This window comes from Sinohyriopsis cumingii, chromosome 16 (genome assembly GCF_028554795.1).
Source record: "Sinohyriopsis cumingii isolate HCF-2022 chromosome 16, ASM2855479v2, whole genome shotgun sequence".
In the NCBI taxonomy this organism is placed as follows: Eukaryota; Metazoa; Mollusca; class Bivalvia; order Unionida; family Unionidae; genus Sinohyriopsis; species Sinohyriopsis cumingii.
The window spans coordinates 42,641,609-42,668,625 of NC_142976.1; the positions used below are offsets into that span (position 1 = coordinate 42,641,609).

Sequence of the window (27,017 nt, forward strand, 5' to 3'; positions counted from 1 at the left end):
CGCTTAGGGGTCATGTCCTGGTGATATTTGAATTAGCCAATGGAAATGCAGCTCTGAATCAAATAGTTTGGTACACACTGATGCTCTTAATCCACACTGCTCAGTCTCTAAACACGAAGATGCAATACTTCATCTGATTGGCTGATAAAATTTGCGATTATGTTGATAACATATGTTACCAGAACATGAATCCTAAGTGGTCGCTGTCAAATCTTCGTGTATGACAGTAGAAATGTGATTTTAATCAGATTGGTGTAAACCAAAAAAGTAGCCCAACTTCCTAAGCATACGGTTGTGAACACCACAAAGAGCTCCCCTATACTCATGGAGCTTGGGAAAAACGGGGGGAAAATGCAGAGGGATATATGTGTGTATATATATATATATATATATATATATATATATATATATATATATATATATATATATATATATATATATATATATATATTCCGTTTATAAGATAAATAAATTTCTAAGATATCTTGTTTTCTCTTGTCCTCGTGTTTGTTTTCCTTTTGATGACACGGAGGTTAGTCATTGTATATCTACATACACTGTTCTCATCGGCTGTTTGCCATTCGATTTTGTACCCATTCCGTCTAATAAACATGAAATGTACCATAACTTTGTGACCATAACATTGAAAATAAAGGTTAATTCGCCGGATTAGATTCATGCGATGTTCGTCCGAGAGTTATACGTTGGTACGTTACTGTATTTTGAATGGATATGTGTAGCTTTTGAGTCTTATGGCAATTCTGAAGCGATAAAAGACACGTGACAAAAGTCGAATCGAACGGATGGTTGGGGTCACGCTTGCACCCCTTGTGTTAATTTATAGTACCGATAAGAGATTTTTCAGAGATTTCATTTTACTTTATTGAAAAAACATCAGATTCATGTGTTAACACCAACTAACGCTGGTAAACAACGCATTTCGCGATAAGCGAAAGCGCTGCCGAGTGAGTACTAATTCGGTCACATGTTCGAGTATATTCGTATCCTATCAGAAAGAAACAAGGACGTTCCGAATGTGTAAGCACAAATTCCAAAGAATTGCATTGTCAATTGTGCAAACAATGTCCATTGTGCAAACAATACTCATATGGAATCACCTGCACCACGGTATTCATATCTGCATAATACATACACAACTACAAACAACGTAGACCCAGATCTGACGTTGCATTCTGCTTCTGAAGATCTTAATCTACGCTTTCCTATAGTACAGAATCTGATCTGTGGGCATATTATGCGTGGACTAATTACTGAAAAATCAGTTTTGAATAAAGCAAAGCAGTGTCTCTTCTTAGTTTAATACATTTTACTTGTTCCTAATTCGAACTGACTGACATAAATATGGTTGATAGACGTTTCTGGTAAATAACAATTTTTGTATGTATTCCAAGGTCGTTACCATGGCGATTGACAGCAGTGATTGCTGGTATACGGAATGAGAAGCAGCATCTAAAGAAATATTCACGTGGATCTTTAAATGCCGTTTATGAACAATACTAGATTGATAGTACGAAATAAAAACAGCAACTGTTGACGGACGCAAGCCTATACCATATGCATACTTGGACTTACAACCCAGTAAGAGGTTGAAGAAAACAGCAACTGTTGACGGACGCAGGGCCACACTATACGCATACTTAGCCTTATAGCCTGGTAAGAGGTTGGGGGAAAAAAACAGCAGCTGTTGACAAACTCAAGCCTATACCATATGCATACTTGGCCTTACAGCCTGATAAGTTAAAAAAAAAAAAACAGCAACTGTTGCAGGACGCAGGCCTAGACGATATCATATTTGGCCATAGAGCGGGGTAAGAGCTTGGAAAAAAACTAGTAACCGTTGATGGACACAAGACTATACCATATGCTCACTTGGTCTTACAGCCTTATAAGAGGTTGAGAGAAAAAAACAGCAACTGTTGACGGACGCAAGGCTTTACCATATACATACTTGGCCTCACAGCCTGGTAAGAGGTTGAAAACAAAAACAGCAACTTTTGACGGACGCGAGGCTATACCATATGCCAGGGGTCTCGAACTTAAACCACCCTGCGGGTCGCATGGGGGCATTTTCGGTGGGACAAGGACCGCACCACCTATGTTATCTCTAATGACACCTTGTAGGCCACATGATACGGCCTGGCGGGCCGCTTGTTTGAGACCCTTGCAATATGCTCACTCGGCCTTACAGCCTGGTAAACTAAAAATTCAAAGGACTTAAAAATATGCTACAAATCGAAGCACATTTCAAACATGGTCAAATTGATCCCTCGCTTTCTGAACAAAAATCTTTTATTTTTCAGATAATTATCGCCATTTTAAAAAGAAGTTCTGAGTAATTTCTATAAATGTTGAATTTGAGCATATTCTCAGTCGAAACTGGTTTGGTCATGCAGAAATCTACAAGATGTCGTTTGAAAGCAAGGCTGTTTTTAACTATAGTTTACATATTTCTCCGCAGTTCCGCGTTGTTTGAAGCAAGGAAAAAAAAATCGCTTGAAGGTAAAACTTTGAAGTTAAATTATTAGTGACAAGCAGCCTTCTATCAAAACTTTACGAAACTGGTACAGTTGTTTTTGATAAGATATTTTTGCATGCGATTTTTTGGGGTCATTGCGGCCATTTCTGATAGCTGATCCGCATCACTGATATAAAATCGAAAAGCCTCAACGCGGTTATGCTAATTTACCTGACAAGTTTAGCGTTTCTCGTCAGTGACATGTACATGGAGTAGTACTCGTGGGCTTACAGCTACGTGAGTTGGAATAGTACCTTTCTCAAGCAGACAATGTGGACATATATGGTCAATGAACACTGCATCAGTTTGTGTTTATAAACTATAACTGACTTCAGTGCAGCAAAATCTAGAAACGTGTCCATATGAGAGGTATGCCCCCGCAAATATGATGCAATTGTAGGGCAAAGTTTGAAGTAACAAAACAGATACCGTAACTCGGTAAAGTATTGTTGAAAAAGAGAGATACGCAATCTTGAAAAGCCTTGTATCAAATTTGGTTTGAATCCATTTGGTTTTGTTTAAATTGGTGAAAGTCAAAGTTGTCTAAGAGCTTCATACAAGATTCGGTTTGCATCCCTAAAGTTCTTCAAAAGTTATGGAGCGGAAACAAAATTATAATGCAAATGAAGAGAACAATTCAAAGTCACACGGGGATATAAATGAATTAAATTCTGTTTGAAAATGGTGATGATCGAACCTGTCCTAGATCATCTCAACGTAAAGCATCGTACAAAATTTGTTGGAATAAAAGAAGTCCTTCAAAAGTTACTGAGCGGAAAAGAAATTTGCGGAACGTGATGTGACTTAACAGACGGACATGGGCAACACAGCCTTCCCCCGGCATTGATGTGGTGGGAGTATAAAAAAAAACGTCAAAATGCAAAACGTTAAAAAGATTGATTATAAAATTAAAGTCGCTACATGTGCATAGAAACATTTACATACATCAAGCGGTTTTTGCTTAATCGTGTAAACAAGCTGGATGGAGCGCACAGACGTACTGACATAGGAATAGATGACGTTCTAACATAGAGACAAACGATTAGGAAAAATGCCCCTCTATTTCTATAGTTGGGAACACAAGAATCTACGTATAACTTGATCATCCGTTATACTGTTTGGAATAATCAAAGTCTACATGGACTAGCAGATGGTTCTGAATAAAACGCGACTGCTCTGCACTGCCAGATTTAAAATCCTCGTATAAGACCTTTCCATCCACCTATTTCTTGTATAGATAGATACTTGTAGGGTCACGTTCACATCAACATCCCCACCAAATATATAGAGCAAATGGCATATAATCCATGCCAAAAAAACAGTAATTATCATAAAATATTACGCCTGCAAAAGCAGACTGCTGTAATTTTACCATCACGAGTAAAACAATTGCTCGTTTTCAAGAATATTACTTTATTCTACCTCTCTTTCATCAATTTTTTGTATACATTTGGTGACAATGATTTTCTTATGCTCTACACTCAAAAATTATTCAAGAAGGACTGCAACCCTAACAATAATTACGTTGAAATATCAAAACTTATAAATGTACCATAAAAGTCCTTTTCAAGAATTAAGTTACAAATTTACTTAATAAAATATGACATAACGTCGTGTAAAAGTTGCTTCAGCTGTATGGTCTCTTGCAATTTTTGAAGTCATCTGATGTCCACATGGAATAAATGTTTCTTATCTTTAAATTTTAAATAAAACATTTAGAGATTATACATTACAAGCTATAATTGTTAAAGAACAAATTCCTGGTCGTGAAATGATTGTCTGTTGTTGGGGGTGGGGTGTCTTTTTATCCATATTTGCTCGTGTATTATGCGTATCTTATTATCCCAATTCGCCAAAATCGTAGGCCAAGGTTCTGCGATCGAATTATGCGCCGGGAGATCAGAGTCATAGAGATAATAAAACCGTTGAGTTTGAGTTTGTGTTTAAGCATGATGTTTTGCGTCAACCAGTCACAGATGACTTTATATTCATAAATGACTTTTAAGTGGCTAAGAATGAAAATTCAATCACCAACCCAATCTCAACCAGTTTTGAATGTCCCGGCCATGATACACATTGTTCGATTTCTTTATGACTGCAAGCGAACATCGTAGATCCTATTTAACCTGCGTATTATGCGATCACAGATTTGGCTCTATGTTATTCATACTTCAATGCGCGCTATCCTTGAGAATATACGGTAAAACATATCCCCTGGATATAATAATTAAAAAAATGACAGACATATGACTTTTCAGAAGTTTCTAAGACAGAAAAACAACGAGCTATACATTAGGAGACATTCTGAAGTAGACAATTGGCAATAATACCAGTTTGTCCATGAAGCAATCCCAGGAATACGAAAAACAATGTTGAAAAGACATGGAGTTCAAAATAAAAAGTCCTGAACACAGCTTTACATTTGAGCACCATGTATGATGAAAGACTGGCAGAGTCATTGTATGATATTAGGAACTTAACAAATGAGGAAATGAAAGACTTTACTTTTGCATTTAAGTTGGATTATTTTTCATTTAAAAAAGCAAAATAAAGGTTGTCCGTATATACACATATTCCAAATAAACTTAGGAAAACAAAGATCTGAGATCCCTCACTAGTGTCTCAGCTAGCACTCCATAGTTTAGCTGTTGTTTTTTTTGCGGGGTCGGGTGGGGGTCACAGTTTCTTGTTCAGAACGCACCGTATCACATGTGAACTCACCCATTGTCAGATCAAACATCAAACACCATCAACAAACACGTTCACGCTTGTCAGAGAACGGATAAAATCTGCCTGTAGAAGTACTTGCACAGCGAGCCTGCCGTTCCTAGCATATTTCACCAACAGGCAATAAATATCAACCCATCTCCAATGTGCACGAAAGTCTCTCAGATTCCCAATCGTCAATCCGCAAAAAAAGCAATGTATTGACCTTGAAGAGTTCAAGTAAAACCGATTTACATAGAATCAAATTGAAGAATATAACGCCCGAGATTATTGCTGTTCGTGGTCCGTTTAACTATTGCAACCAGTGTTCAAAATAATCTTTATAATATTTCTACATTTGCTTTTCTTTATGTCACGAGATAATGTATACAAACATTTAAAACATTATTTGAGAAAATACTGTGTTGACTTCTTGTTTCAGTGAACGCCATACAGGGAACCATAGCCAAGGGAGCTAAATACTATCAAGTCTAACCATTTACTTAAATTTGAGTTGCCTTCCTTGACACGAAACGCCAATGACTCTATATTGTCACAAATTTTTTAAGACATTACGTTTGTTACTATTATTTAGTACAATAGACTGGACACATTACTATATTGTATGCATGAAATCCATGTAGGCCAGAAAAAGAAAGAAAAAACGGGGGAAAAACCCAGACTGAACAAGACTGGGAACAGTCTGTTCTAAGGCTCAAACAAAGGTGTCCCAAAAGAATATTTTAATGGAGATAACATATATCACTGGTCCTTTTTCTAAGAAAATTTCTCACATTTAACCTTTCCGAAAACGGGCAGATAAGAATTAATATATTAATATATTATCAAACCAGGCCAGCGTAAAAATGTTTTTGAGCTAAAGTGGTCCTTGTGCACACGATCATTAATCATCAATTCTTGACAACACCATGAATGATAATGGCGATATATGGGGTTGACGAATATACACCTCTATAATCAAACAATTTACCGCTATGTCAATCTGACGAAACTATGGAGTGCTTTCTCAGTACACGGTTGTCCTAGGAAAAAATATTCTTTTGAATAAATACACCAGAAACATGGGGGTCCTTCACAAGTATCTCAGAGCAAAATCGTCCATAGATATAAATTCCTTTATGGATTTAGGTACTGGAAGATTTGGGATCCTGCTGACAATGGATGTGTCGCCAGCTGCAGTGTTCAAAGCACGACGCACAGCTGTTCTGCTCAGCTCGAACAAAGAGAACGGATTATGCGCCCTCTGTCGGAGAAACTCTAAGATTTCCAGGCAGCGAATACTTTTCCCATTCGCCAGTTCTGGAAATGCCAGGCGAAGAAAAGACCTCGAAAATGTTGGAATTCTTTTGGCACATTGTTCCACCTCCTCGGGATGTACCTGATAACCCGCCATAACTAGCATTTTGACCACATAGTCGTCACATCTGGTGAAAGTATCTACAAGGAGACTTCGACCACATCGCTGTTGCTGGTCAATCAAACAACCGTGGTACAGCAGCAGCGCAGCAATTTTCCCGTTGTAAACAGACACGGACGCCAACAAAGGCACCCACTGTCCATCTGATTGACTAAGATGACACCCGTTCTCTATCAGGCATCTCAGAATTGGTTCCAAGGTAGTATAAGTACATTTATGGGAAATTCGGTAGAAGAAAATGGCGGTTAAAAAGGGAGTTGCATTGCATCTTGAGACAGCATTGACGTCGGCTCCATAGCTGAGCAGCTTTCGGACAATGTTTTCATTTCCCGTACGGCTGGCTTCGTGTAATGGCGTCCAGTCGTTTTCCGTTTTATAATTAACGTTGGCACCTATGTCGCATAGCATGCAAGCGATTGTTTCCAAATCTGTATGAATGGCACGATGTAACGGGGTGTAACCATTAATGTCCGCCGTCTTTACGTTACATCCCAGCGCTATTAAACATGCAGCGACATCTTCTTTGTGATGATTGCAAGCTACGTGTAATGGGGTCTGTTTCTTATTATCAGTCAAGTTAATATCCCAATCGTGTTCCACAAGTGAATAGACAATTTTCAAATAACCATACTCAGCCGCCCAGTGTAATGCGGACCGGCCGCAAAAATCTAAAAAGTTTCTATGACAACCAAGAGAAAGATACCTTCGCACTTTAGCCTCTTTTCCTGCCTTAGTGACTTGTATAAGAAGTATATTTATATCGACTTCATCTTCGTTTTGCTCAGCAAATCGATCTTCCTGAAAGTTCATAAGCAGTTTCTTTCTGTTTGCAACTCGATTCAGTCTTGCCTTCGCGAAAAGTATTCTGTCAGAGATGGATAATCGTTTCTTCTCGAGCCCTTGATAATCCATGTTGGTCCTACAAAATGCCGCCTCAGGAGCAAAATGTTATTTGAAGATGTTGTTTGGTGCCTTGTATCCAGCTTTTTAATTTAATACAAAAAAAAAACAACAAACAAAACAACCACAATCCGAAAGGTTACAAAGTAGCGATTATTATATATTCCCATTTATTCTTCCGTCTGGTGCCATACGTCGAAAGTGTCTTAGTTATCTTTTTTTATTTCGTGCACAGTACGAAGCCCCCTGTCTGCATTATAATCTGCTGGTGTACGTTATCATTATTCCTTCTCAATCTGCCCTGTAGTCGGACGGTTAACCTAAAGATTTCGTGAGAATATTCTCACGTGGAGGCTTATCTGTAAGCTTTTCCTGCATGTGTTGAATCAGTCTGTGTATGCTGGGACTTCTTCGGTGTTATCCACTTATAGCATTGCTTCTAGACTTATCTTGTAGGCAACACCACACTCGTTGTCTGGTACTCAGTCGCCGGATTTACCTGTAAGAAAGGGATGGCAAAATTTCAGCATTATAATTAGACTGACGTCAAAAACAATATATCGTGACAACACATGAAAGGGCTGAGATTTGTTCCCGGATACTCACTCTGATTCATTGACCTTTTGAGAGTAATCTTTTTATTTAGCTGTGGATTTTTCCTTAAACATGAAACTCAATTGTACTAATATACTAATTGCAAATCCATACGTAAACACACACACACACACACATACACACACACAACAAACATATGAGTAGTTATGTTGGAATTCGATTTTTATTTCGTTGTACTCAAAAGTTCAAATATAAGAACCTTACACGTTTGTTCGCAAGTGGACTGGGGTAATTCAAACAAATTCTGGTTCTAAAGTAAAGTCCAGTGGATGACCCTATATGAAAACGAAAAAGAACAATTATGTTTGGCCATCCGTTTCCTCGTTTAGAGGCATCATGGTCGATTTACCATCTCTCTCTCTCTCTCTCTCTCTACACACACACACACACACACACACACACACACACACACACACATATATATATATATATATATATATATATATATATATATATATATATATATATATATATATATATATATATATATATATATATATATATATATATATATATATATATATATATTGAATATTTTGCAAATAAAGATAAACTCTCAAACAAGAGCCCCAGATGGGCCTGACATTTATCACCTGGCTGACCTAATAGTCAAGTGCAACATTTGTTAGTCAGGAAATCTGGGTTAGTAAATTTGTTCAAATTCTGTATATTGGGTACGAAAACTGAGGTTTAAGCAAATGTTTTAAAAATCTTTATCCATCATTGGTGCAAAACTGAAAAAACTCTGTGTCAAGACGATTTATGTCAACTTTGGTTCAATTCTTTTGAGCAATTAAACGCGCGCACACACACACACACACACACACACACACACACATAAATGGTAAGTACTTTGCTCACTAACACATACTCATTTGATAAGGCACTGATATTGTAATATAATGAAGAGTTTTGTTTCTGGTATTATCAATATGTGTTTTCTCAACTCATTTAAAAAGGAACATACAGTCAGAAGCATCTTGTATACCAAAGAAAATTAAGCAAAAGAATCTATCATGTGCTAAACATCTAGTATAAGAACTGATACAAAACTAAGAATCAGCTACAAGTAGGATGATCAAATCTAATTAAAATCGGAATCTACAACATAATGAAGATCTAGCTGACACCGATACGAGGCCATTCTCTGTTAATATTTCGCTTTACCAATCAAATGCCTTATCCATCTTCGCTAGCCAAGGTTCCGATGACTCTATCTACATAGTTATCGGAACCCTGGCTAGCGAAGATGCACTTTATCCTACGGGTTACTAAAAGTTGTTGTTATATGGTTTAAAGCCATTTTTCAGCACATGATAGGCTATACGTGGCGGCCAGTATAACTGGTGGAGGAAGAACCCTGGAAAACCCCAGGAAGAACCACCGACCTACGAGAAGCTACTGGCAAGCCTTCTCACGTACCCACGTTAGCCGAGCCTGAGACTCGAACCCACGCAGACAGAGGTGAGATGTTAGTGTTCCGGTACGGTGAACGCTTTAGGCCTCTCGGACACTCGGGGCCCCGTTACCAAAAGAAAGTGGACTACGAATTCCTAACGTCACCAGAACACGGGCCTTTATTAGTCCTACATCTAGAACCTTGACGCTGATATTTATGTTGTGGACGTCAATATCTTACGGCCTAACTAACGGCGATGTGTGGCGTGTTTTTATGTCGACTAACATCGTTACGAAAGTCAAATTTTCAGGAATATTTCATACAACTGACAACTAAGATAACGACGCTTTTCTGCAAAGTAAAGTCGTAATGTTTTAGTCAGACTTTAATTACTCTGATGTCTTTTCTCTAATAAATTCAAATTCTCACAAAAGAAATGGACCTGTTTTCAAGTTTCGTTTGCCTTCATTTCAGTTGGCTGGAAAGCGATGAAAGCTGGGAATGCCGAAATCAGGTTAAGTTGAAATATTATTCTTTAACGAAAAGAATAAAAATATATTATGCCTATTAGAACTGTAAGCAACTATTCGTTTCGTTCAAGAAGCATATGCACAACATGAACCTACTTGAACTTACTTCGGCATACGTCGACTACCGTCGCATTGCAACAAATTCAAATGTATGTTAACGGAGCGTGAAAATGCGTCCATTTGCTAGTATCATATTTTCATTCCACCAGGATAAAGACAGCACAGCAAGTATATTAATTACACAATTGCCAATTGTTTGATATGTTCCTGAAACTTTGATTGGGGGAAATCTGTCAATTCTTGGCAACTGGTTGTGGAAGACGAAGTCTGTAATGCATGTATGTATGTACGTAACTGCCTCGCGTAATTACTGCTTAACCTTCAATTCATCGACCAGAATGTACCTTTTCCTGATGAATGCTCGAACAAGCACAAAATCTTAGTAAATTGCCTGGTACTTACTTTCCAAGGTTTTGTTTAAGAACAGTTTTGGAGTTATAAACAAATCAAACATCAATTTCAGCAATAGTAAAGGGACAATGCGCAATTTTTGATATGATGATTTTAAAAATGCCAATCAAACGATTTTGGTCTCATTATTTGGTTTTGTGTGTAGACATAATCATGCGCAAATTCATAATTGTTTACTTTTTCTCTGAAGACGTTTATTTATAATCTAGAAAATGCGCCATGGATGCAGTGTCAGAGAGTTTAAGGAATCTTCTCCAAGCCTGACACATAATAATGGAACATGAATGCCTCGACAAAATCTACATGGTAAAAATTAATAAAAGTAACTGAAACCTGCAAAATAGGTCACACTGACCTGTAAGTGGAAAGGGGTTGCACTCATCAATAGCGTTCACACAAAATTGTCGTACCTAGCAAGCAATTGTGCACGAAAAACTGACTCAAACGAAAAACTAAACTGCAGCGGACGAACAAACAGAAAGAGAATAGTCCAACTGGTGCAACTGGTGCAAATCATCAGGGTACAACGTAGTTTATTTTTAAAAACTGTGTAAACACTGATTTCATTTACAAACGACAGTTAACAGTACAGCTGAAATGAGAAACGAAGACTGATAAGCATGAAGAATAATGCATTTAACAGAAGATGCAGTTAAAGAATACACATCATAACTGGAAATGCATGTTTAAAATAAAACTTTTTTCATGTAAACGAAAATGTTTCTAACACTTTGTGAAGTTTTCCAACAGAATATTTTGTTTAAAAAAATAGCATTATTTCTTTACTAATATATAAGAGCAGAGGATGGCCGAAAGGTCTTAGGTGCTCGCCTTTACAGATCACTGACATCGCTCGTCTGTCAGCGTGGTTTCGAGTCTCTTTTAGGTTAGAATGCTTTCCATTAGCTTCCCGTGGGCTGGTGGTTCTTCCCCGAGGTTTTGCCAGATTCTTCACGACAGCCTATCATCTGCCGCAGAATGGTGTTAAACCCATAAAACCATATCCACAATCAAACAGATAACAATAGTAACGTGTGCAACCTATATTATATGAGCCTGTTCATGCTTTAAGTTGTACACGTGGCAAATGAATTCTGGCACGCGCCGAGAATATTGGCTTGCACTTAAGTGTTGGATCTGCGTACTTTCTTGTACCAAGCACCGTGCCGCTTTTGAGAGGCCAAAATCTGTGCCGAACTACATGAAGAGAAGCTCTATTTATTTATGTTCAAATGAGTCAGTATTTGAGTGTACATTTGCTAGCACCAGCAGCGGCTGATAGACCCTACACAATTTTCAGTGTAATTATGGAGGAGGATTAATGCCATAATTCTTGTATTTATTTTCTATTATTATTCGTGGTATATTCTATGCTGGATTATTCTATTTGCATTTTCCATTAGTTTTATGTTGTATTTTCAATTTTGCATTGTTCTATTTTGCATTTCCTATGTGTGTATGATGCATATTCTAGACAGCTTTTATTACTGGGTTTGTTAGGTATGCTATTACAAAAGTTATTTTGTGTTATATGTGCATTTTTCATATAACATTAAGATTCTTAATTGTGTCTTTCCAGCTTTACATTTTCTCTTTTTGCAATTTACAGATTTCACAACACACTGTGAAGTATTACACAAGTAAAACGTTCATGTACTGACAGTTACAATGTAGCGCAATTGGTAAGTTCTGTTAACATGACGCAGGATGCAATAGATTAACGGGTTCATTCTGACGACAGGGCGCCCTGATAACCGAATGAAAATAATGACGAGTATAATGCACATCCAAACCATGGCGAACTGAACAACATATCCGACATCAACATAGTATTAGTTGGACAATAAGACAAATTAAATGACTCCTCCTTTAAGAGTATTTCTTTTATTTTGTTATATTTTATTTTAATGAATGCTTCATCTACAGGTAAACAACTGAGAAGAAAGCACTTTTCAGCTTCACCATACTTTAGCGGTTCCAGCCAATTGTCTAGTTTTAAAAGTTCAATGTTGTCCATGGCTTCCCCCCCCCCCACCTCTCTCTCTCTCTCTCTCTCTCTCTCACCGGTAAGTAACCGGTGTTTGTTTTTTTTTGAGGAATAGGGGCTTCGTGGCTATGTCTTCCATGCTTAGAATTAGCAATATACTGCGCCCAGGACAATTCTGTCTCTTCTGCAATTAACAGCTCCATCTGTTGTCATAATGGATTATCACAGTAATGTCCCATTATGACAACAGGTGGCGTTGATCATAATGTTCCAGTCTGGGTTATGTTAACATCTTTGTTGTAATTTTGGCTGTGCTACGTTGTAGCTTTTACGATGTTATTTTTTATTTTTTATTTATTTAATTTTACCGTTATGGAGATTAACACTGTAATCAAATAAACCGAGAGAATGCAACCAGGAGTCTTAGAAATGGAGTAATGTAATGTAGAACGTTGACCAATGTAATATCGAAAATATGTGCAGTATTGTAATATCTCGTATATCAAATTTAAAAAGAACTATCGGCATATGAAACGATGAAATCTTCAGGATACCTCTTACACACATAGAAAATGCAAAATATAATAACGTGAAATAGAATACACAGCATATGCTAATAGAAAATACATACTTAGAATTATGGTGTTAATCCCACTCCATACCCTATACACCTGCGGAGTTTATTTAGGAGTCGACTATTGTTTAGATTGCATGTCAGTAATAAAATGTTAATATAAATTACATCTAACTTTATTTTACTGTATATTGTCACATCAGGATATATTTTCTACATATACTGAAGATTTTTTGTATGTAGTAAAGCACAACAAAGGTACTGATAAACGCACCAGCTGGGAAAACATTGAGATGAATAGTTGTACGGAATAATAAGATGGGGGAGCATCATGATGATGATAATGACGATGATATAATGGCTAGGATAACAATGACAATGATAATACAAAAATACGGATAAATACTGAGGACAGACACTGCAAACACAAGAACAGTGATGAAAATGACGAAGACGTTTGTGATTATGATGATGACATTTTGAGTAGCCTCGAAGATATGATGCACTACTCTTCGAAAGGAATTTCCAACAATTCATGAATTCATGATAAGAGACCGATCATTTAATATTCCGGGTGGGTAGGGAATTAAATTAGGAGCATTGGGAATTTCGTCTGATATATATATATATATATATATATATATATATATATATATATATCATATGGCGAATAAGAATCCTTTCAAGGGTCTGGCAAGGTATCACGTGTGTAAGTGATTTATTAAGATAAATGCAATAAACTCCAGTCACTACTCCGGTCCTAGATGTCCTTAACCAACCGTGTAATCGGCTAGGACTCAGATCTCTTGCTAAATAAGGTATAAATAACATTCAATCTCTAAAAACATTAATAAATAAATAACTTAAAGAGGCAATATCTAAAAACTTATAAATAACATAACTTAGGAAGCACACCCTAAACACGTCGACTAGTAATACCATAATAACCTTGAAAAGCTCTCTTCATACATGATTTCTACTAGCAACCTCTATAAACAGTATAGACATCCCCCCCACCTTTTTAGAACATTTTGAAGAAGAAGAAAAAAAATTTAAACAAAAATAATATTAAAAAAATCGCAAGAAACACCAGGCAAATGCAACAAGAAACCAGCGATGTAAAGCAACCAGGAGCGTTCCCGAGCTCTCCTTCCCACTAATGACAGCCAACCATTCAACTGTAAGGGACCTTTATGGACCCACAGATTGAGGCCAAACTATCAGAGTTCCTTGAATCCATAAAAGCCTTGGGGAGGTGGCACCATTCCCTTCCCCAGGAACAATTAACAGGCTGCGGTGCAGTCAGAAAAAAGTGGCACATGCACAATTGTGCGCACGCAAAAATAATTAAACTCAACAACAACAACACCCTTGTCAGTCTGGCCCCTGTGGCGATAAAAGATGCAAAACCTGTCAACATATGATAGAGACCAGGACATTTTCTAGCACAGTGACTAGAGAAAAACTATATATATACATGTTCCAAACAAAACGTGCAAAACAGAATGTCATTTATCTCATCACATATAAGATCTGTAGCCTTCAGTATGTCGGAGAAACTGAAAAGCTACACAAAAGGATCAACCTTCATAGATCTGACTGGATGACAAATAAGTTGTACAGAAACCCGGTCGCAGAACACTTCTCTTCCCCTGTCCACACTTTCAGCGATATAGCACTTATTACAAATGCTCACAACCCCAGCTGGATTTACCAAACCAGGAAAGAAAAGGAATCTTACTGGATACGCCGCCTTAGAACATTGAAACCAAGCGGTTTAAACTAAGAACACTAGAGAAAGACAACCATGCATAAATAAAACTATCCTTTGCAGCCGACACATTTTCTTCTAAATAATTCTCTAAATTTGCTTAATAGCCCATAATGACTACTATAACAATAAAATATCCGGGATACAATTTGCGCTACATAAATTTACATAAAATAACAGATGTCGTTATGCTCATCCATTTCTATGTTAATACAAATATTTTTCAGTATTAGCAAGAAGTTAAAATAAACTAGTTGAAACATAATACATTTAAAGGCTTAATTCCTGTAGAAACCGCCGAGCAAAGTTTTGCAAACATAACCGTTTTTCTGTTTTATTTGTTTGTCTTGTCTATGTGTTGTATTTGCCTTTTAAAACGACCCATTAAAAAGTCAAGAGCGCTCATGCCAGCGAGCCTGGAATTTTTATTTAAATTTCATGCACTCCTTCACCCCAAAAGGTTAAATGCACGGTTCCTAAAGATTATTTCTTCTTAACTGCTGAGTGTTGAAACCATCTCTATATTCTTGAGCAATAAGATTTTCAAATTAGCCACTGTGACCGCCGCATTAGATATAAGTTCGGCACCATTTTAGTTTACAACAAACTTGATATTATAAGTATTTTGCTAAAAACCTTTGTCGATATGACCATCAATTCTGCTGGAGTAGTGATAACAATTTTGTCAAGATAACCGTCATGACGACCATATTAGATGTCAGATCGGCTTCGTTTACCTTCAGGCTCAACTAGACACAGTAAGAATTCTTTTGGTGCAAACTCCATGTCAATATAGCATTCCATTTAAAAGGAATAGCGAAAAAATATATTTTCTTAAAGATGGCTGCCATTACGGCCACATTTAAGATGAGATCGGAACCATTTCATTCAAGAAGAAATTCGATAGCATAATTAGTCTTCTGGAGGAAAAGCCATGTCAATATGACTTTCCTTTAAGAAGAAGTATCAATAACAAGATTTTGAAGATGGCTGACATGGTAGCCATACTGGATTTTATATGGGCACCATTTTTCATTTAGAACCAACCATACACCATAAGAAGTCTTCTTGTGAAAACACAATGTCGATATAACTTCACATCTGTGAGCAGCCGCTATAAGATTTTCAAGATAGTAAATGTGGCAGCCATACTGGATATCAGATCGGCACAAATTGATTTAAGACAACTAAACATCATAAAAAGTCTTCTGGTGAAAACCCCATGCTGATATGACGTTCTAGTAAGATTTAGTAGCAATAACAAGATTTTCAAGATGGCTGCTGTGGTGACTTCTGGATATCAGATCGGCACCTTTTTCATTTAGGACTAACTAGATACATAAAAAGTCTTTCACTGAAAACTCCATGTTGATATGACCATTCGTGTGAAGTGGCGATAACAAGATTTTCAAAATGGTTGCCGTGCCGGCAATATTGAACGTCAGATCTGAACTATTTTCATCTAGGATCAAGTAGAAGTAACAAGAAGAGTTTTAGTGAAAACATATGTTGATATGGCCGTCATTTCAGGAGGAGTATCGATGGCAAGATGGCGGCTATATTGGATATCCGAGTGGAAGCTTTTTCATTTAGGACCAACTAAAAATCATAAAAGGCCATAGTGAAAATACTATGTCGATATTACGTTCCGTCCAGGAGAAGTAGCGAAAACAATATTTTCAAGATAGCTACCGTGGTGGCAAATATCGGATGTTAGGTACCATTTTCAGAACCAACCGGACCTTGAGTTGAATTTGTGTGAAAAGTTTCATGGCAAACCTCAAATAACAGACCATTCCATAAGCTTTTCTGGTTTATAATCAGTAGAGTTATAAAACAAAAATCAAGAAAACCACCTGCGGGTGTAGAGTATTTTTAATGGCCCTCTCATCTTGTTTAACGGACAGACCAACGTGATAAAAACCTGATCTCCGCAGACCCCACTGTATTTGTAGGACTGCGGGTATCTAATTTTAATCAGACTGGCAGACAGGAACATACCATCAGCACCTAAAGGTACCTACGTCCCTGAGAATTTTCAGAAGCATTAAATGAAATATGTATGGCTTCTGGATGTCAGTAGGATACAACCCTGCCACCATCATACATACACCATGTGCCAGGAAGGTCAGAAAGTGGGGATTGTTGGAACTGACCTGTCTCTAGCTAGTCGGGTCTTTTGGAACGGGCCAAGCTCTGAAACTGGAACATTATGGACTGAAAGGGCAAAACGTTAGACTCCCACGCCCATTCTATTTTCTTAATGTCCATATTACAAAACAAGACTGGAGGAACTGAAGAAATTGGTTTAGGTCGCTTTAAACGAAATAGCAGAAACTTTTAAAAAAGGTTTAAATACTAGTATGCAAAAACATACACCGATGTTTGAATCGTATTAGAGATATCATGTTAGGCTTGCGGCACTGGCTCCAAATCTTTGTGCGCGAGTCTTAGTTTTTGACGTTTTGCTTTAGTCTTAAATTCGCATTTCAGAGATGGAAGTTAAATCGTACATTTATACTGAGAAATATTTGCGTTCGTTTTTAATTTGCGCTCAACAAATATAGTCGCAATAAATGGTGAACTTAGTTGTTATTGGTTGGTCTTTAACAGAACTTTCGACACATTACGGGCTATTTCATACGAAGGAGATGGGGGTTCAGGGCCCTTCACAAGGATGCACAAATGCACTCTGTTCGAGCTGGCATGGGCGAGAATTGAACCCGCGACCCTATGATTACGACTCAGACGCTCCACCCACAGTCGACAAAAGTTTTCCGGTATACGGTAAATGGATACAGAGTAAATGGTTATTGTGATTGTACAGTTGTGGAGGCAGCGGCCACAGCCGTTAAAATAGTAGTAGCAGCAGCCGGTAAAGTAGTAGTGGTAGTAGCAGCCGCGGAAGTAGTAGTAGTGGTAGTAGTAGAAGCAGCAGATGAAGCATTAAGTGTAATCAGTAGCAGTTATGGTGGTAATGATAACATCAATGATGAAGATTTTGCTTGTGTTGTAGATGGCGATGTTAAAATGTATGAAAACTGCTACAGATACTACAACTAATACAACCACTGACACTAATTCTGCTACTGCAAGTACGGCTACTTGCTTGCGGCATAACAAACCTCCCTAATCACGACAGTTCATCAAAAGAAATATCGCTAATAATTAAGATGAAACCCTTTTCATGTTTTTTTTTAACCACGGTCACTTCAAGTATGATCTAATCATCCAGAAAAATGAATGGAGATCCTGACATAAATATACTTCATCGAACATTTACGCATCAAGTTTTGTACACACACACACACACACACACACACAGTTGAAATGACGTCCCTGCCCTCCATCCTCGCGTTTCAAACCAAACGGAAGTTTTCAATGCAAACAACGAGCATGCTCATGACGAATTTTCCGGTTCCTGAAAAGTCTATTTTCAGTGAAGGGATGGGACGTTTGGACTACGCATACATGAAAGGTAAACACTGCATCGTCTGCATCCAATTTGTTTCTTTGTTTATTTGTTTGTTTATTGTTTAATTTCAAGTTCTAACATTTTCCAAAACTTTACAAAAAATTTAAAAGGAAAATATGCCATTAAATTTGAAATCTTTCACAGTAAGCAGTTTCAAGAATTGTTATTTTATTGCGTAAAATTCATCAACATAGACTTCACCATGCAAATATGGACGCCATGTTGGTATAGAAACTCCAATTCGGTTTGAAACACAAAAAGGTGGCAGTGCTGGGGTCCATCAGCAACAGTTAATTAGAAATCAGAAATAAATGATTGAAATGACTAAGTTTTGTCCATTTGCTGTATCCTTCTGACCTTTCGTTTTTAAAAATGAAAGAGGTGAACAAACTGCCATAGAGGCTGGCGAATAGTATAGTTCTGCATAGCTTCGAAGCAAGAAGAACCACGAAAACATGACTCTTAAAATTCTGAATCCAGATGTAAAGCAAAAAACTGAAGACAATGCTCGCTTAATCAAATTTAGAGAGAAAACATTAGCAAAGTAATATATTTAGAAACAATATATATATACCTACCTGTACAGTTTGTAAACAAAAGCTCGTGATCTGGCGACTTCGTGTAGATATATCCAAACTACGTCTTTATAAAAATGGAGTGATTTCAAGATGCAATGCAACTGCCAGCTAAAATTAGAAGAGAAGCTACACTTTCGGCCGTCGTGACTTGGCCAAGCTACATGATAGGAACTGCGCACGTTTTGGGCTCATCGCTTATAAATACCAAGCTCACCATCTAACTGCTACTGCAGCTGCTTCAACTAACGGTGGAAATAGCTTTGTATATTTGTTTTGATCCGTGAGATAGATGTACAGTTACCTGTAGGGTGCGGTTAACTATCAATTACAAGAATGTTAACCGCATTTTGTTGCTTTTTGCGTATGTTATATGTGAATCGCACGTATGTATGTATGTATGTATGTATGTATGTATGTATGTACGACTGACTGACTGACTGACTTTATTTCGTCTTCAACAGAGATTACATCAGGTTGATCAAATTCAGGATAATACAAGATCATGTATGTATGTATATATGTATGTATGTATGTATGGATGGATGGATGGATGGATGGATGTATTGTATGCTGATTTGGAGGTTAAATACATTCCATTTTCTTGACGGATATTTGGGTAGTCGTTGTTTAATCAGGACATTTTAAAGTCAAATATTTACTTATCAGACGTTAACTATATATATCCTGAAGACCCCAATGGCAATAAGTAATACAATTTTAGAAACTGTTATGGTTTATGCTTGGTGGACTACATGTATTTATATGTCATCACAACTGTTTTATGTAAGAACCGAGTCAATTTTATATGACTTAGGTTTGTTATATGTATTATTTAGATCTGTTATATGTATTACTTTCTTATTTTGGTTCTTCCCTGGGTTTTCCAGGGTTCTTCCTCCACCAGTTATACTGGCCGCCATGTATAGCCTATCTTGTGCTGAAAAATGGCGTTAAACCATAGAACAACAACAACAACAACTTTCTTATTTATCGATCAAGCTTAAATAAAAATATTATTATTATTATTATTATTATTATTATTATTGTTGTTGTTGTTGTTGTTGTTGTAGCAATTGTTTTATCTTTCTTTCAATTACAGAAAATAGGAAATAGTTCTTCATGATGTCTGGATTTGTTCCTAACTGAGTTGCTTTTATACAGTTATCATTTCCTACATAGGCGAACAAGCGACCCGTCCAAAATTGTCTGCTTTAATTCCCGCTGTTTTTCTGTTATAATAAGATGTATTTATTGTTTGGTGGTTTAAAAGTCAACGTACTAAAATAATATATTAATACTAACAAAAGTAGTATCGATTCATAAAAGTTAAAAAGAGTGTGTTCAAATATATTACAAAACATAATTTCACAACGGTTTATATTTGAGCATTTCTAAATAGCAGATAAACCGAGATTGTTTTGTCTCCGAGCAGTTTTCTTTTTGTTTCTGTTGGTTGTTTTTTTTTTGTTGTTGTTTTTTGGGGGGATGGGTGATGGTATTTTTTGTTTTAGTTTTTTTGTGTTTCGTTTTTTTTTGTTGTTGTTTTATTTTGTTTTTGGATTTTTTGTTTCTTTTGTTTGCTTTTTATTTATTTGTTTTTCGGGTGGGGTGGGGTTACTGCTAGGACAGCAATAGCCAATTGTAAACTTATTGCTAAAGGGAGTAAACTTTTTCTAAATAACAAAAAGGTTTATAATCAGTCATACAGCTTCGTACAATCTTATAAATTATATTTCAATTTATATGTTTGCATGTAGCAATAACAACTCTTTAACTTTGCTTATTTTTAAAAGCCATTCTCCTCTCACAAAGGGGAGATCTCTCTTCCTTCGGTCACTTATTGCAACGCCAGAATCTACACAAAATACAACCGATTTACTTCGCCAGGTTTACAAACAAATGGAAGCCTCATTGGCACAATTGCTAAGTTCTTTTACTAATTTGAAATATACAAATTCAAATGTTCACTTACCTTGGCAAGACAAGCATCCGGACATTGGTTGAAGTCAATAATGAATGTGGATATCTGAAATGTTCAATGGAGTACGTTTGTTTTAAATACCATCATGGACTGAGCATTATAGAGAAATAGTGCTATAAAACTGTCGTAAAATTACCTGACCCTGTTAATTATTGTGACGATCAGCAAGTCCAGTCTTTGTCAAGGCAATGGCATCTTTTTAAGTATAGACAACTGTCAGAGCACCACTAACGTATACGTTTGAATTACCTGCAACGTGTATGTTAACGTGGATAGTAAAAACCTTAGTTTACCTCGACTGAGTACCAAAATCTAATACTTTACTTAATGCGCTTTCGATTGTTCATGTGTTGGCAATACTTTCCCCTTCGGGTGGAGGAAACCTGTTGCATTTGACAATTTCAAATATGAACTATTATAATCACTAAGTATATACCAAACAACTCATAAAATATGGTTGAAAATTAAAGTCCATTTGAATTTGATTGTCATAAATCTCAGTCAGCTTAACACCTTTCCAAATAATAATACTGGTAAATAACAATATTGATAAGTGACCCATGGGTATCTGCATGCTTTTGACTTTGACATTCGATAACAGCTCAGGTTAAGCAATAATATCAAACAAGTCTTAAAGTCGACATAAATACGCATCTCGAATGAAATACGCTACATTTCAAACGGAAGGACATACGACCGCACAGTATGCACCCATATGCATACAGGTCAAATAATGTAGATGTTCATGCCAGGACGCTTTCTGTAAATTTTGGCAAATTTTTGTTCATTAGTATTTGAGAACTCTGTAAAAAAAAAAAAAAAAAAAAAAAAAAAAAAATTCAATTTGTGGAAGTGTGGGATTATGGTGGCCACGTCTGATAGCACATGCACATAATTTGTACCAAACTGGAAAGCCCTTCATTCCAGAATGCTTTCGGTCAATTTTGGTCCAACTCAGAAGAATCCATTAAAGATGGCTTCTATTGTTACGAACAGTGGCCATTTTAATTAGCAGAAAAGCACCATCTGTAAAATTTAAAAGGTCTTCATGCTAGGATAACTCTTGTTAAAACTGTAAAGGCCTTCATGCTAGGGTAACTCTTGTTAAAACCGGTCTGATTTTGTTCAGCGTGTTTGTTATTTTTTTCTTCTTTATTTCTTTTTTATAATTTTTTTTGTGTGTTAATGTTGGGTGTGTTTCTTTTTAAGAAGCAATTTAATGTTTTTTTTTCTGCTTTTAATAAAGGCGAACCAGCATCATTTGTAAAGATTTAAAAGCGCTTCATGCCACGATTGTTTCTGTCAAGTTTGGATAAATCCGTTAGGGGTTTGAGAAGAGGTCTTTGATGGGCTTTTATATAATGAGTAACTGACAGCATGTCTGGTTGCAGTTCGGCATCATTTGTATAGATATGAGAGCACTTAAAGCGAGAATACTTTCTGTCAACATTGGCAAAACTGAAATGAGGTCATTAAAAGTGTTTTTTTTTTCTTCTTCTCTTCTTTCTAGTAAAGTTATTCAGCATCATTTAGATATAAATGAACAGCTCCATGTACTTATGGTTTCTGTCAAATCTGGTAAATTATTTTAAGCGTTTTTTTCCAAAAAGTCTTTAAAACGTTTATCTGTTTTTGGTAACAGCCGATGAATTATATGTACAAACTTTATAAGCTTTGATGCCCATATATTCCGTGCAAATTTGACTGAATTGTATTAATTGGTATGCTGAGAAGAGTTTTCACATTACAAATTTTGAAATGTTACTGACAATGGACGACACACGCCGGACACAAGGTCATATCATAAATACACACACACACACACACACACACACACACACGGACAACAATAGAAGCTAGTAACAACATCGACAGCTAGATAATATCGAATATTGTGATCATTCACACTTAACTAAGACAGCGCAAACATTTGCTGGAACAATTAGTTCAGAGTTCTAAGGTAAAGACAGAGGCTTCCAATTTATTCTGATGATGTTTGTTTTTTTGGGGGGGTACTCTTTCCTGGTTGATCTTTTCAGATCATTTAGAAAAACCCTCCTGCCATACTATTATAGTTGTCAGGTGATATTTGAGTTATTGGTTTTGATTTTGTATGTATTTTAAATCACTGATTTTGTATATCAGTATATTTTTATTTATGCAAATATTATATTTTTATATATTTTTTTTTAAATTATTTTTTAAAATTATTATTATTCTATGCATTTGTCATAATCTAATAAATATATTTCCATCATTCTTTCTTCCTCTTCTCTTTTTTGTCTCCTTTTGGCCCTCCGTCTGGTTCTGTCCTTTTCTAGTTCCTTATCTTGATCTTCTGCCAGGGTTATTTGTAATGGTTCCGTTGTTTTTGTCCCTGTTGATGTTGTTGTTGTAGTTTTTGATGTGTTTTGCTTCGGTTTTTTTGTGTTCCTCTGTTTATCTTTTGATTCATCTTGTTGGCCCTGTCATTTTTCTAGCTGTTTTTTTCCTGTTGCTTGTTTTCTAGCTTGGTGTTCATTTGTGTTTATTTCTTCTTAGTTTCTTCCTTTGTTGTTTCTTCCATTCTTTATTGCTCTTTTTGTTTCCCTATCTGTTGTTTCTGTTTTTCTTGTTGTTGCTGGAGTTGCTTTTGTCCTATTTGTTGTTGTTGTTCTCTTTCTTGTTTTGGGCTTTGTTTTTCTTCTTGTTGCTGTTTTTGTTTTTCTATCTCATGTTTCTGTTTTCCTTGTTGCTATTGGAGTTGCCTTTTGTCTTAATTGTTGTTGTTCTTTTTGTTGTTGTTTTGTGCTTTGTTTTTCTTCTTGTTGTTGCTTTTTTCCAGTTGTTGTTTTTGTTGCAGTTGTTGTTTTGTTTATTCTTCCACGTGCTTTTTGTTTGGTGAGATTTCTAACGTAGCAGTGTAGGTTTGTTCGTTTTTTTAAAAAGTCACTTCGCTGATCTCTACTTGGGTCTCCTCTTGGTTTTTAGGACATTTGTGTGGAGTATGCCCTGTTTCTCCACATCTGTTGCATTTTATGTGGTGTATGCATCCTATGTACCACGATTTAGTCATGAATCCATGTAGGTAGAAGGCTCTTTTCATTTATCTAAGTTTGGTCTTTTCTATTTCAAGTATTCTTATTCCGTTATGTATTGTGGATAATGGAATGGTTGTTAGTCTTGATGTTATTACCTTTATGTCGATTTTTTTTTTTGTCAAAACTTTCAACCGTTGCTTGTAGTGGTATTTCCATTGGGATGTCAGATAGGTATAGCTCCCCCATTTGCTTTTTGATTTTCCTTAAGATTGCTCCAGGCTCTTTTACTATGACTGTCTCTACTGAAATGTTTATTTCGCCGTAAGGTATAATTGGCAGGCTTCCTCTGGGTCGTAGTATGTATCCTTTACACCCGTTTTTGTTTATGGAGTAAGTTTGTCGTTTGTAATCTGCGTTTATATTTTTTAGAGCTATCATTACCGTTGATGTTATGGTATCCTTTCTCGTGATGTTTTGACATATTCAGTTCTTGGGTACCTTCTTTGTATGAACATTCAAGGAACGATCCTTCACTTGTTTCTATTCTTTTGTCTTGAAGAATTTTTCCAGCTTTTTTATTTCCTTGTGGGCAGCCACAACGTTTTCTTTCTTTCTTGCTTGGATCTCTTCAATAGAGTTCACTCTCTGTATTTTCCTTATGGTTTCTATTTCTGTATTATTTTATTATGTAGTTTTTCTCATTTTAGTGTAGTAGTCCTTTGGTTCCTATCTTTAAAATCCTTTTGGACTTAAGCGCAATTTGTTTATTTCTTGCCATGACATAACTTACTTCTCAAGAATGAGTGTCAAAATCTGAGTGTTTCGGCAGATGGTTTTCGGCAGAAGTTAGAATTTAGTAAACCGTGTATGGTCGTGTTTATTATATCATCAATGACAACGTTAATAATTTATAGTTATCTATAAGGAATTTCATATTAAAACGAATGTACTCCGTCATTATGAGCACGTGCCATTCCGATGTTTGAGTGTTGAAGAAGTAATAAACCGCATGTCACACCACCTGAAACTGGCTCATCATACGAAATCGAAGAATTGCTTTAATAAGACAATTTAACTTTGAATATAGAGAACACCATGAAATGCAATAATATGTTATGGTAACAAAAATGCGAGGGGAGGGACAAATAACCAAACGGATAATTGGCGCGTGTCGTCTCAGCGCAAGGCTATAATTACATTATCCTATTGCAGGTGTAACATTCATGCCAGATGGACAAACAGGTGTCGGCGTGTATATAATTGCACATTACAAGTAAAGGATATGCCCCTCCAGTAGTCTGGGACTTTGTACGGGTTTACGTTCACAAAGAGGTACAAAGTCACATAAAACGAAATAAGTCACTTAGCATTCACTTCGTTTCGTCTTTCAGAGTACATGATTTATATTGTGTCAGTCCGGGAAATACAGAGATTTTGTTTCATAAGTTTTTTCTTTCTTCATTTCTTTCCTCTTTACTCATTTTCTTTATTTGTTTCTTTACTACAGTCACTGAATTTCAGAACGAATAATAAGAAAAATAAATTATAAATCACTATATATATATATATATATATATATATATATATATATATATATATATATATATATATATATATATATCTTTTTCAGGAAGTCGAATCTATGTTTTTCCACTCCAATATTTAACGCATGCGCAATCAACCTAGGGCAACTTTTAAGCGATCTTCATGAACATGATGTATGTTCGTGAAGAAAGTTTCAAACAAATTTTTAAAGGTTTGACATCTGTATACCCTTCACAGAAATAGTTTGTTTAAAAATCATTAGTAAATAGTTCAGTAACCTGCCTTAAAAAAAAAAGTAGATATGAGCATAAAAAAACAACAGAGAGGACCAGGCCAGCGGACAGGATTTGTGGGCCCTAGGAAAAATTATCCAATAGGCCCCAGTGAATCACAAATTGAAACAACGTTGGACCCCCTGACCGTTGTGGTCCCCAGGAATTTGTCCTACTCTGTCCGCGGTCCTGGATAGGACTTACAAAGTTGTATGATCCATTTCTGAAAGGAAAGGGGTGGGTGGACGAACTTCGTATTTGACCAGAATGACAATTTGTACAAATCTACGTGTATTTAGATGACTCTTCAAGACTATATATTCGCGAAATCACGAGGACTTACAAATCTCTTTGTTGCATATAACTAATTTCATAGTGGATGGATGCATACAGGTAAACACAGCATTGTCAATGTCAACGTAATCAGATCCCAAGCCCAATCAGAGAAGCCACACGAGTTACACATAGCTGATAGTACTGTAGCAACTGGCCATTGCAAATGTATCGCAGGATGAGTGAACTCATCATTATTATCCATTTTTTTTCATGGAGTTAGCAAACTAAGGAGAGAGAGAGAGAGAGAATAAATTTCTTAGCCAATCCAATGTATCATAAGCAGTTTTGGGATTCACATTCATTCCCATTTAATTTATTAACTAAATGTCAAATCTTTGAGGAATCTGCTTAATATGTGATGTGCCGCCTTTTGTGTTCATCGTTTGCTGCTAATCAGACAAGTTAACTTGTTTATTTTCGGACTATTCATTACCATGCAGTCATAAGAGGGGGGGGGGGAAGGCGGAGTTTAGATGAAAACGTACATTTTAGCTCTTATACTTGTGTGTTGGCATATTATTGTTTACTACTATCTACTAGTTGCCCTACGTTAAATGTGCATGACCGTACCGGATGCGGCTATTGATACGGGGTCGTTCCGTTGTGCAATAGCGGCAGAGATGGAGTGCTACGGCCTTACATAGAATAAGTTGGAGCAAACGTATCTGATTATATCCCTGTTTAGTCGGGGTTCTTTTTTGGTACATCATGCTATATATAAAAGTACACACATCCCACTGAACAAAAACCTTTGTGTCTATCAGTCGAAAAAGTAACAGTTTACGCGGTAAAATTCTCAAGTGTCAGCCTCGCATCCTTCTCGTGCCTTTTGCTAACAAATTACTCATTGAAGATGGTGTCAAGAGAACGTGACAGGATCAGA

The 27,017-nt window shown here is 36.5% G+C and overlaps 1 protein-coding gene across 1 annotated transcript; it reads right to left on the reverse strand.

Moving 5' to 3' along the window:
• Positions 1 to 3,418: 3,418 nt before the first annotated feature.
• Positions 3,419 to 19,205, reverse strand: LOC149780314 (uncharacterized). Its single transcript, XM_089937155.1, has 2 exons — positions 18,981 to 19,205; positions 3,419 to 8,079 (listed from the first exon to the last, which is right to left on the reverse strand). Exon 2 carries the CDS (start codon positions 7,590 to 7,592, stop codon positions 6,336 to 6,338), a length of 1,257 nt encoding a protein of 418 aa, XP_089793281.1. The 5' UTR covers positions 7,593 to 8,079; positions 18,981 to 19,205; the 3' UTR covers positions 3,419 to 6,335.
• Positions 19,206 to 27,017: the final 7,812 nt, after the last annotated feature.

Excerpts from the sequence above, each read along its gene's own strand:
- LOC149780314 (XM_089937155.1), bottom strand. The coding sequence starts at position 7,592 with ATGGATTATCAAGGGCTCGAGAAGAAACGATTATCCATCTCTGACAGA.